Source organism: Talpa occidentalis, unplaced genomic scaffold (assembly GCF_014898055.3).
Source record: "Talpa occidentalis isolate TD23 unplaced genomic scaffold, MPIMG_talOcc4v2.1 talOcc4.5, whole genome shotgun sequence".
Classification (NCBI taxonomy): domain Eukaryota; kingdom Metazoa; phylum Chordata; class Mammalia; order Eulipotyphla; family Talpidae; genus Talpa; species Talpa occidentalis.
The window spans coordinates 49,281,480-49,293,940 of NW_023604861.1; the positions used below are offsets into that span (position 1 = coordinate 49,281,480).

The window sequence follows — 12,461 nt, forward strand, 5'->3', positions numbered from 1 at the left end:
CAAAAAAACCAAACATGTCCTCTTGGGTCTGTGACTCTGCCTCTGGCCTCACTGCTCATCATGTCAAGGCAGCCAGAGTTTTGGCAGGTTCTCCTGGCTCTTACTTATGCTCATCTCATAACTGCCTCATTCATACCATGTGACTAACAGCCAGGGGCTTTGTGAACTGGGCCTCAGGTTCTTCACTAGCCAAGGTATTAGTCGTGTTAAGGGGACTTTTGTAGCGGTTGTCCCACAGGCCCATGATTCTCCTTGTCATGTTTATGAGACCATTAAAAACCTCTGTGGACAATTGCCAGCTTCCTCCCTTTCTGGTCAATGTAATACTGTTTTCTGGGATATGGAAGGAAACTGAGGGCCTCATGTCGGTATAGTATGGGTGTGTTGGGAGACCAGTACATGTTCAGAAAGTTCCTGGCACTTCCGTGATAACTCTGCAGTGACAGAGGAATGACACCAGTTAGCCTGTGCTTACTGTCAGCACAACAGTGAACCATGATCAGCAAAGCATAGAATGTTTGTTAATTAATATCGCTAGTCTTCTCTTTGTTCCCCCTTCCTTTCTCCTGCCAGCAAAAATAAAAGAAAAATACAGACTCTGTCATAGTTACCCTAGACATATTTCCTTTTTCTTAGGGTACAGACAAGAATAAAACAAACGAAAAGATATAACCTTTCTAGTGTAGCAACTATCTTGTGGCTAAAATAGATGTTAGGATGGCTTTCTATTAGAAAATTCTCATTCTTAATGAAATTAGTATTATACTTAGAACCAAATGCCTAGTATATCCATTACTCCATCAGTTGTAAAATTGGATCATTCGGGCTGAATTTTTCCAGTTCTAAAGCTAAAGTGCTGACTTTATTTCCTCCTGTTTTTAGAACTATATCAGTTAACATGGGTGCAGGTAGCAGAAAATTAATTCAGACTGGATTAAGGGAATATTATTGCTGTAATTGGACAGTGATGCCTATGGTTGGTTGATGCAGGAATTCAACAATGTGTTAAGGACCTGATTCTCTTTGTCTTTCACATTACCAGTTCATCCTAAATCTGGCTCCTTATGTGGTCTCAAGGTAATAAGGGCTACACATATTTATGTCCAGCAGTAGACCATGGAATGTAATGCCCATTGATTGATGATTGGGTCAAGAAGTTTGGTATATGTACGCTACAGAATACTGTTCAGCAGTAAGGAGAGATGAAATGTTGCCATTTATAGCAAAATGAAGGGAGTTTGAGGGAATTGTGTAGTAAAGAATGACAAAAGACAATTACTAGAATTTATGTAATGTAATACTTACGAAAGCCAGTGGACATTACTAAATAAAGTGAGGGTTCTGAGGTTAAGAGGGTGGGGGGAGGAGGAAAGAGACAAGGTGATATATGAGACAGTGATGGGGGAGGGCAAGAAAAAGAAAAAGAAATCATGGATTTAAGTGCTTCTGCTCAATCTCAGTTGGATCTTGTCCAAACAAAGTTGGTTGGTCCTTGGGCCTCCTTGGTGGTGCATTGAGTTAAGTCACAGCATTATGGAGCTATCTGCAGCCTTTGTAGCAGGAGTTCGATTCCTGGCTGGCCAGGGAGCTAACCCACTTGGTGCAGCAGACCTCTCCCGACTCTCCCTCTGCTTCCTTCAGCAGTGTATTTCAGTGGATCCACCTGTTCTGCTCCCTACTCTGTCTCTGGTGAACCCTCTTACCCCCCACCCCCGCACCTCTGGCCTGTACCCCAGTTCTGGTATGCATAAATAAATCTTAAAAAAAAAAACAAACCCAAAACCTAAAGTTGGTTGGTCCAACTTTAGCCAAATACCAACCCTGCACCATTAGCAGTTGCCAGGGAATTCAGTGCTTTAGTTGGAATCAAAGTAATTCTGACTGTGGTAATATACATTGTTGGGCTGGATATTTAATCATAATCATAATTCTTAGTAAGAAGGAAGAGATAGCTCTGTTGTGGCCAACAGCGCCCTCTATAGGACAGTTGATTCCTTTGTATCCTTTTCTTGCATTTATAGCTGGCTTAGCAGATAGGGCAACAATCTATAGGTAACTAAGTATTTCATTTTAGGTCACCAAGGAACCTGATTAGTTAATGATATTTCATGACATGCACTTTTTTAGAATGTTATCCACCAAAAATATCATTTGGCCTAAGAATCCCACATTGTTGTGTTTTAAATTAATACTGCTAAAAGTTTCTAGTGATTCATTTATGTGACCTTCTAACAGAACATCAATAAAAAAAATACTTGTGTCTTTGAAGAAACGCATTAATTTTCGGTAAGATGGTTTCTTCAAATATGTGTTATCACAGAATAGTTACTGGTTTTCTCCCTTGTTTTTCCCCCAGTAAACCTTATCTAGGTTTGCTTCAATATCTTGCTCTGCCACCTGATTCAAAAGTGGCACTAGAAAAATCAGCTAGGAAGCTTTCCTGCTAAGGAGTTGAAGGGCCCTACGTCTCTTATACATCTCCAGACTGGTTATATAATTAGAACTGGCTTTTTGGTGACATGAATTAATGCCTTCTTAAAAGTTAGGAGAGCTGAATATCAAATGTCATATTTGCCAGAGACTGAGTATTTAATGAAGATATATTTTATCTAAAATGGGAATTTTGGGGCCTCCCTTGTGGTGCAGGGGGTTAAGATGCAACCTATGAAGCTATCAGCAGTCACTGCAGCACAAGTTCAATCCCCAGCCAGGAAGCTACCCACATGGTGCAGCAGACCTCTCCTTACTTGCCCGTTGCTCCCCTCAGCAGTGTATTTCAATCAGTCTGCCTGTTCTGTTCCTGGCTCTGTCTCTGGTGAATCCTCTCAGTCCCCACACTTCTGGCCTGTCACCCAGTTCTTGTATGCATAAATAAATAAATCTTTAAAAAAATAAAATGGGAATCTTTTGCCTTAATTTTTTTGGCATCGTTAGTTATGTAATTAGCATTTGAAGAACTAGTGCTGTTTTGCTTGGTGCATAAAAGAAGGAAACCTAGTTCCCACTGCTAGGAGTTGCCTCTTAAGGTAGGTGATTGCCCTGTACACATAGAACTTGACACATTTGTGATTGGCTTAGACACTAGTGTTACATGAGGCCACATCTTCAACAGGAAGTCCATGATGTTGAGGTAGCTCTCCCTTGGATGTGGTAGACTCCCCTGGCAGCTAGAGCTAAGCCCATAGAAACATGACTGTGCATTTTTATTTGTCCTCTAACCAGTTATTGTCTGGCTCGCCAGTCTTCCCTTTTCTTTCTCTCTGAGGATTCACCAAAAGAAAAACTTTCAAAAGCCAAACAGTAAAGGTTATGTTTACACTACCAATTAAAAGGTGTTTGTTGTCCATTAAGAAGAGGCCTGTGAAGACTGGCCACCTAACAGAGGGTGTCACTGGCCACTGGATTTGGAGCACAGCTTCGTGTCCAGGCCTGTGGCAGTCAGCCCTGGCATGATGTTGTCCTTGGAGTCTGAATGTGGTCTGATCAGATTTTGAAGGCACTTGGCCTGAGTCCAAATCCCACAGTTCCCTTGATACAGTTTATTTATAAAAACTGGCTCCCACAGAGCAGAATTCGAACTGGGCATGATCTCACTTGTCAGGGCAGACTTTTTTCTGTTAATATATATTGAGAATGTATCTGCGAATGTTGTGTCTGTGTATCCTCGCCCACTCCTACTTAAAAACCTGTGGACAGGTACCCAGCAGGAGGGTGAGAGATTACACAGGGCTTCCTTGGGTTGCTACCTGCCAGCAAACTATGATTTTTGTAAAAAGATTTATTTATTTATTTATGCATACAAGAACTGGGGTATATACCAGAGGTGTGAGAGGTGAGAGGATTCACCAGAGACAGGGTGGGTTGCAGAACAGGCAGACTGATTGCAATACATTGCTGAGAGGAGCAGAGGGAGAGACAGGAGAGGTCTGCTGCACCATGTGTGTTAGCTCCCTGCCCGGCAGGGGATCAAACTCCTACTGCAGTGGCTGCAAATAGCTTCATAGTACTGCAACTTAACCCCTTACACCACCAGGGAGGCCCCCAAACTATGTTAATATCAGCCAGCAGACAATGCTTTGTGACTATGTTTATAACCTAATTTATAAATTACAACTTGTGTTCATCTTATATTTCCTCTAATTAAAAATAAAATTTAAAGGAAAGTTTTGTTTGTTCAACCAGGCAAGAAACTCAGTAAAGATCTTTGAAACTTATTGCTACTTTCCTTTTTAAAATCACTATTATTTCTTTGTAGGTAAAAAGTGTATTAGGAGGTTTGTAATTGAAACTAATGGTCCAGTTTCCAGGCCTGGAACAAATATGTAATTCTGTGGCACTTGATGGTCTTGGTGAGTGACTCTACCTCACTCAGCTTTGAAGCAGGACTCTACTGCCCTGTACATTCAGGCTGATCACTGAGTGCTCATTTTAGTCAGGTACAGTGGGTGGGGCTGACAGCACTTAGATGAACTAGAACAGGACAGATTGTAGTGTGTGATAAAGCTAATGGGGCTGTGCTTCTGTCTGGGAGCAAAAGCAGTTTCCATTATGTTTGTGGGCAAGGCTGGAAAAGTATCGTAGAGAAGGTGCTCTTGAATTTGGTCTCAAAGAAAATTTTACAAGTACAGGTATTGACCCAACATATCAGGCAGCTGAGAGGCAGAGAGAGCAGTGGGCAGGGGTGTGCTCTGGAGATGACAGGTGGTGCTGAGAAGCTGGGCATGGGGGCGGGAATGGTGGGGCTCCCAGCTTGGCTTGGGTTTGGGGCTTTGCTCTGCTTTGAAAGGAGCCATTGAGGATTTTAAGTCATTAAAGAAAATGACTAAGTCAAATTGTTATTCTTCCCTGAAGTCACATGAATATCTCCCTAAAATCTCTACCAAACTACAACTCACTGTGTTGTTAAGAGTACGACACTGAAAATTAATGACTTTTGTTTTTCGGTCATGTGAGCCTTTTTTCTTTTCTATCATTATTTAGTGGGAGGACTATCAGGAGTCAAACCACATGGCCTTTTTAAAAAAAGCATTTTGTTTATTATATTGTATTTTATTACCTGTTAATTCCCAGATGTTGAAGTCATGAATGCTTCTTTGCAATAATCCTTGTGTTCGTTTCCTGGTAAACAAATAATTGCATTTTATAATCCTTTGCCTCAAGGAAATTAACCCTTTTTTTCCCCTAATTGAGTGTATTTTATTTTGGAAATTTTCATTTTTTATATAAATATGCATTATTTGTATTAACATGTAGTGGTATTTTTTGGGGGGGTCTTTTAAAAATTATTTATTTTTTACATCATTGTTCATTTTTAAACAATATTTGCTTCCCCTTGCCCCCATGTGTAGTCCCCATAGAATTTCCTTCACCAATGCACCCGTGCACCATCACCTCAGTCCCCTGTGCTCCTCTCTCCCTCCCTATGTTCCTTCTCCCTTCTCCTTCCCTGCAGGCTATCTCTGATTTATATTTGTCTGTTTTTGATTTGTTGTGTTTTGTATTGTTATTTTTTCACACTAATGTCTTATTTGGTTCCCCTGTATTCCTCCTATAAGTGAAACCAGCCAATATTTTTCTTTTTCCTTCTGGCTTATTTCATTCAGCATAATTCCTTCTAGCTCCATCCACATTGCTGCGAATGGCATGAGTTTATCTTTTTTGATTGCGGAGCAATATTCTATTGTGTATATATACCACGTCTTCTTGATCCAGTCATCTATTTTTGGGCATTTGGGTTGTTTCCAGGCTTTATCTACTGTAAATAGTGCTGTAATAAACATCGGGGTACAGGTGTTCTTTTGACTCAATGTTTTTGTGTCCCTTGGGTAGATCTCCAGGAGTGGAATTGCTGGATCAGATGGTAACTACATTTTTAGTAGACTGAGGACCCTCCAGACAGCTTTCCAAAGTAGTTGGACCAGTTTGCACTCCCACCAGCAATGTAGGAGAGTTCCTTTTTCACCACATCCTCACAAACATTTGTTGTTGCTAGTTTTTTTTTTTTTAAGATTTATTTATTTATGTGTTTGTTTGTTTGTTTGATTGTACATACAAGCACTGGGTACAGTCAGACGCACGGGAGGGTAAGAGAATTCACCAGAGCCAGAGCAGGGAGCAGAGCAGGCAGAAGGACGGAAGTACACTGCTGAGGGGAGCAGCGGGCAGCAGGAGAGGTCTGCGCGCCATGTGGGACCCTCCTCCAGTGGCCGGGGAGCAGCCAGGGATCGAACCGGCGCTGCAGAGGCTGCGGGCAGCTTTGCAACCCAGCGCTCAACTGCTGTGCCACCGGGGAGGCCCTGTTGCTAGTTTTTTTGATATATGCTATTCTTACTGGTATCTCAATGTGGTTTTGATTTGCATTTCCCTGATTATAAGGGATGTTATTTCATATGCCTGTTGGCCATTTAAACTTTTATTTTAATGTTAAAATTTGGATTTTTATCAGTTTTCAAACATTAGAAAATCTCAAGAATGTGTTATACTTGTTTGACCTTTCTTCTGGTTAAAAAAAACTCAAGGTATCTCTCTTTTCTAGGCTTACCAAGAGATTAAAGAGTGACTCCCTCAAATCTGACTTTACAATAGATTTAAAACACGAGGTATGTCATGTTTGATTTGGGTAAAAACTTTAGTAATCAAGAATTCATGTCTTGTATTTGTGATTCTCAGCAGTGCAACCCCCTCTCTCCCCTACTCACCCATCTTCTCTCTACCAAGGTAACAACAATGGTTTTGGTTACAAAATCTCAGAGGAGGTTTGGATATAATTGTTCCCCTCAGTCTAGCTTTGAAGTCCCACCCTTATGTGGAGGTTTGCTATTGAACACACCCCACATAGACTTTATTCTCTTAACTCCCATCAGAAACTCGGCCTCACCAGAGTTAGCTGATACCCAGAGGAAAACTGCCCTTGATGCCCTTTCTTCCCAGGTCTTACTTTTGCATTTTTGCCTCATGAGTGCCACACTTGTGTGTCAGTTTAGCAATATTTAAAAAGTGATTTTAAAAATACTTTAATCCAACATTTTTAGGTATTTTCAATAAGTTGGTCATCCATGGTATCTAATTACCATACTGCAAGGAACCAGTCAGGGTACTTTTCCCTGTGATGCTTTTGAATCACTGAAATAGCTTCCCTAAAATTGCTTATGACAACTTGGGCATTTTTTGGAGATCAGAATAGTCATTTTCAGTTGATTGTTTATTGTTAACAAAAGATTAGATTGATTTACATGGAAATTACTATTTTTGTAAGTAAATAAATCCAGTTGAATATTGACAAACTATTGTGGTTTAGTCAGATGCTTACTATAGAAGGTGTGGTCTGCTTTCCTCGATATTTCACCCTCCTGCTTTGCAGTGTGGGCTGAATTCCTTCATTGTCATCTCCTGTTGCGTGACAGATTGCCCTCTACATCTGGGACAAAGGCAATGGACCGCCCCTTACTCCAGTGTCTGAGTTTTGTACAGATGGTGTGGACTCCTCCTGTGCTACTACATTCCATTCTTTTCTACCACTTTGTGTAAGTAATAGATGGAAAATTTATTTGTATATCAAAGAGCAATGGGCATACTGTACATAATGTTGAAAAAAATTCAGCATTTGTTATGTGCCAGGTAAGAACCAGTTACTGACTTATTTCACTCAGCATAATTCCTTCTAGCTCCATCCACATTGCTGCGAATGGCATGAGTTTATCTTTTTTGATTGTGGAGCAATATTCCATTGTGTATATATACCACATCTTCTTGATCCAGTCATCTATTTTTGGGCATTTGGGTTGTTTCCAGGCCTTATCTACTGTAAATAGTGCTGCAATAAACATAGAGGTACTGCAATAGTGCTGCAATAAACATAGGGGTAAGCTCTGCTGTTACTCCCTTTTACATATAAGGGGGAGAAGTCCTTGCTCAAGATTATCCAGCAAGTAGGGAGGAGAGTGAGGATTATCACTGGTACAGTCTCACTCCAGAACCTTCATGGAGTGTAGCACCTCTTCTCTATTGCACCTTACTTTATTATGCTTTGCAGGTATCACTTTTTTCGCTTTTTTTTTTTTAAAACAAACTGAAGGTTTGTGATCATCCTGCATCAGACAAGTCAGTTGGGACCATTTTTCCAACAGCATGTGCTCACTTTGTATCTCTGTGTCACATGTAATTAAGTTATGCACACTTTTTCAGACATAATGCTATTGGATATTATGCTTAAAGATACAGTGCAATGTCAAGTACAGCTTCTCTATGCATTGGTAAATCAGAACATTCCTGTGATTCACTTTATTGCAACATTCACTTTGGTGGTTTGGAACTGAACTCTCAGTATCTGGGAGGTGTGCCTGCCACAGCTCAAGTCAGTGCACCCAAAGTAATTTTTGTTGTTGATGATAGAGCTTTATCTTTTGACATTTCTCCTTTGTTTCCTAGAAAGGCAATTTTAAACATTTTCCATCATACCTGAACTTTTGCCTCAAGCCCATGTTCTTGACCCTCTCTGCTGTTTGCCCCAGCTTTCATCTTATCTGAGACTGTCTAGAATTTTCAGGATGAACTTAGTTGTTAAAGCAGACTCTTGTCTGGTCCCCAGGATGAATCTGAAGACCCCTGAAAGTTGTTGACAATAATTCCTCATAAGGAAAAATATGTTCACCACCCTCAAATGTCTGTTATTCTCATCCCAATCACTAATAGTGTGTGTGAAATTTCAAAAATACATATTATAAACACACACACATACACATGCACTGCAACAATGGGAGAGAAACTGTAATGTTCACATAATTCCCAAGGGGGGAAGACCTGTCTTTTCAGACATGCTGGCATGTTTTTTAAATACTCTTTTTAGGAAATCCGAAGGGGTCAACCTCCTAGTATCTTGAATGACCTGACAATACTGTTTATAAGTTACTCTAAACTAACCCCAAAAGATGTGGGAGTCATGATTGAATGTTATTATAGGCCTAAGACCATTGATAAGGGGATCAGAATCCCCAGCCCCATGAAGCAGTCCATGGCCTCAGGTATGGGTTGTCCACATACCTTTCTCTGCTCCCTCTCAGCTGAGGGATCAGCTTGCCTGGAGCCAGCACAGGGCTCCAGGACTTTCCCCATCCCCAGGGGTTTGAATTAATCCTACCTTTGGCAGAGGACAGAATATCATTGTAGCCTAGTCTAGGGTAGACAATAAAAGTACTTCAAACATCAAAGTGAATCTGGGCCCACAAAAGGGAGTCATATTTTGTACTATTTGTATTTGTACTAACACATCTCCCTACCTCTATCCTAGAGCTGGAGAAAAGGAAGGGAAGGTAATATGTTTATTGGGCACCTACCATGTGCTAATAAATAATAGTAATCGTAGACTTTACTGGTTGTTATTATTTCTATTTTCTAAATGAGGACACAGAAATTCATAGAACTTTGGAAACTTGTCCAGTATAATGAACAGTCAACTATAAACTTTCATGTTTAATTCAGTATATTAAGTCATGTCCTTTTAAGTTAGGCTAAAAAGGGGACAAAGGAGTGAGGGTACCCAGTGGCCTGGGGTAAAGGACTATATAAATGGCTGAGTTGAGATTCAGTCCCAGGGCGGCTGACATCAAAGGCTTTGTGTCCGTGAAAGTACAGTTCTCTTTGGCTCTAAAACTTAATCCTGGAAATAGTTTGATATCTCTGACATTTGAACTCTAGATCTGTGAGATCTAATGTGAGTGTGAAGTTAAGATAATGTTGACTCATATATACACATATTTTTGTCTTATTTTTTAGGGAAATCCAGTGAAGAAGGAGGATATTTTTGTTGCAGTAAAAACATGCAAGAAATTTCATGGTGATAGAAGTACGTTTGAGCTATTCATTTTTTATTGAACTTTTGAAATCCAAACTGCCTTTTTAAAAAAACAACCCAGATGAAAACTCAGAGGAGGGATGGCATATCTATTGTTGAAGTGAAGACAGTTACTTAATCAGTATTCCTCATCGTACCACTTCTCCGAGATCATTAGAAAGGACGACTTTGTATTGAAATATGAGTGGCCATAGACTTTCTAAATAGTGTTAGAGTAGTATTTTAAATTGGAAATGGAAAAAGCTCAGCTGTATCAATCTTGGAGACATCATGTGCATAAAAATCCATTTTGTAAAACAGTGTTGTGTTATGTCCAGGCCATTAGAGGGGATTTCAAGGAAACAGAATGCCAAAAAAGAATGGTTTCTTGAAGACCACTCCTTCTTTTACATTCATTTCAAAGTGCCAATCTGTGCCAATTGTGCACACTGGGACTTTGAAATGTGTTTTGTTCATGAGTAGATACATTGATGAAAAGGAAGAAGGTTAGGATATCCAGGTACATAGAAGAATGTTGTTTTATTCAAGGTTTTGTTATTATTTAAGAATTCCGCTAAGTTTTGATGATAATATTAAAAAAAAGGCCCACCCAAAATATAAATGGACATGATTTCTCATTTTCACCTTATTTCAAGTAGTACTTTTCTGAAATTGAAGATTAGACAGTCTTACATTTTCAAATTTTATCACATATTTTAATTTGTTTTTTCCATGAAAAGACTGTCGATTTCTCCATGGGTGTGATATTTATATAGGAGAGATTTCTAAACCAGCTGTTATTTTCATGGGTTTGGAGCTATGGGGAAAATTTATTTTAATGATTTATGTGATAATTTGATACAAATTATATTTTAAAGGGGACATATTTTCCAAATAAAAGAATTTTGTAATATGTGATTATCATATTGTCTAAGGCATTGACAGGAACTATATAACCTGGTTATAATCAACAATCTGTGAAAGTATAATGAACAGTCAACTATAAACTTTCATGTTTAATTCAGTATATTAAGTTTTACGTCCTTTTAAGTCAGGCTAAAAAGAGGACAAGGGGGGAGGGTACCCAGTGGCCTGGGGTAAAGGACTGTGGGTGCTTTGATGATAGGAGTGGTGTGTGACAACTGAGGAGGTGCAAACCTATTCCTCGAGTTGTATACAGTGTTGTAAAGTGGTGTTTCTTCAATAATGAAAAGTTTTAACAAGTCAACCTAAATAAATATGTGCATTCATTATATAAGGAGTCCAGAAACATTTTAAAAAAATCAACATAGCAATAAAAGTTTTCATTTTTCACAAATTTTCCTAAATTTAATATCCTCTTGTTATTTTTCATAATCTGACAGGGATTTTGACAAACTTTTTTTTTCTTCAAAGATTGATTTATTTATGCATACAAGAGCTGGGGTGTAGGCCAGAGGTGGTGGGGAGAGGTGGGGTGGTGAGAGGACTCACCAGAGACAGAGTGGGGAGCAGAACAGGCAGATTGACTGAAATATACTGCTGAGGGGAGCAGCGGGTGAGTCAGGAGAGGCCTGCTGGACTATGCGGGTTGCTCCCTGCCGGGCTGGGCATCAGACTCCTGCTGCAGTGGCTGGTGATAGCTTAATAGTGCTGAGACTTAACCCCCTGTGCCACCAGGGAGGCTGAACAAAAGTTTTTTTAAAAGTATCAAAGGACATAATTATGTTGCCTTTTTTTTGTTTATTCTTTAAATATTTACATATTTAATGTCTTATAGCTGGCAGTGTATTTGCATTGATTTACTTTCTTGTAAAGTTGTACTTGGGGTTGTAATTGTTTCATAATATTGATATTAAGAATTGTGATGGGGTTGTGGTGATAGTGGTGGAAGTGGAGGTAATAGTTTCTCTTTTGAAATACATTTTTCATGTGACAGCAAAGCAGTTAAATTAGGGAGCCTTCTTGTTCTTTTGTATTTTTCATATTTACTGATTTGAAAAAGTTGACTAATTTTAATTTAGTAATTTTGAATTATCTGGTTTATTGCTTTCTTGTTTTGCATAAGGTTGAGATAATCTTTTCTGATACCTATTAAAAGCTTTTATATTTGAATTTTGAGTCAGAGGTCTTTAAAAATTACACAGCCCGTCAGAAGCACTAAAAACAAACCTCCTAAAACCAGATGCATTGATTTGCTGCTGTTAATTATCTGGAGTCATTGAAGCATGAGGCCTGAAAGGTATTAGGAATACCTATGAAGCTTTTGCAGCAGAGTTTCTGTGGCAAGTCTTCTTTAAATGTGGACATATTTTTTTAAAAAGATAGTTTAAAGGCAGCAGGATTTTAGGTACTTCGATGTCCCATTTTCTTGATGGAAGTGAAAAGACTCTGCCCCTCCATTTCAAAGTCTAGTCTAGCCACCAATTGGCCCAAGGAATTATCCAGTTAATCATATTACTTTACAGTGACGATACCGTAGTAACTGTTTCTGCTACTCTTAAAAATATTTTCTGGTGTGTTTTTCACATACATTCTGTCATCTAATTTCAGGATGACAATTCTTTGTGAGGTGATAATTATTGTTATTCACTTGTTGTTACAGAGAAGCTGAGTATGGGATGAGACAACCAGCCCCAGTTCTTGTAGACTG

The 12,461-nt window shown here is 39.3% G+C and overlaps 1 protein-coding gene across 6 annotated transcripts in view; it reads left to right on the plus strand.

The window, feature by feature from the left end:
- Positions 1-12,461, plus strand: part of B3GLCT (beta 3-glucosyltransferase) — a 101,919-nt gene that overhangs the window by 58,397 nt on the left and 31,061 nt on the right. For all 6 annotated transcript variants that reach the window (XM_037527129.2, XM_054701366.1, XM_054701367.1 and 3 more), the window contains 3 exons: positions 6,536-6,599; positions 7,404-7,523; positions 9,772-9,841. In XM_037527129.2, coding sequence (XP_037383026.1) covers positions 6,536-6,599; positions 7,404-7,523; positions 9,772-9,841 — 254 coding nt within the window. The remainder of the gene's footprint in view (positions 1-6,535; positions 6,600-7,403; positions 7,524-9,771; positions 9,842-12,461) is intronic.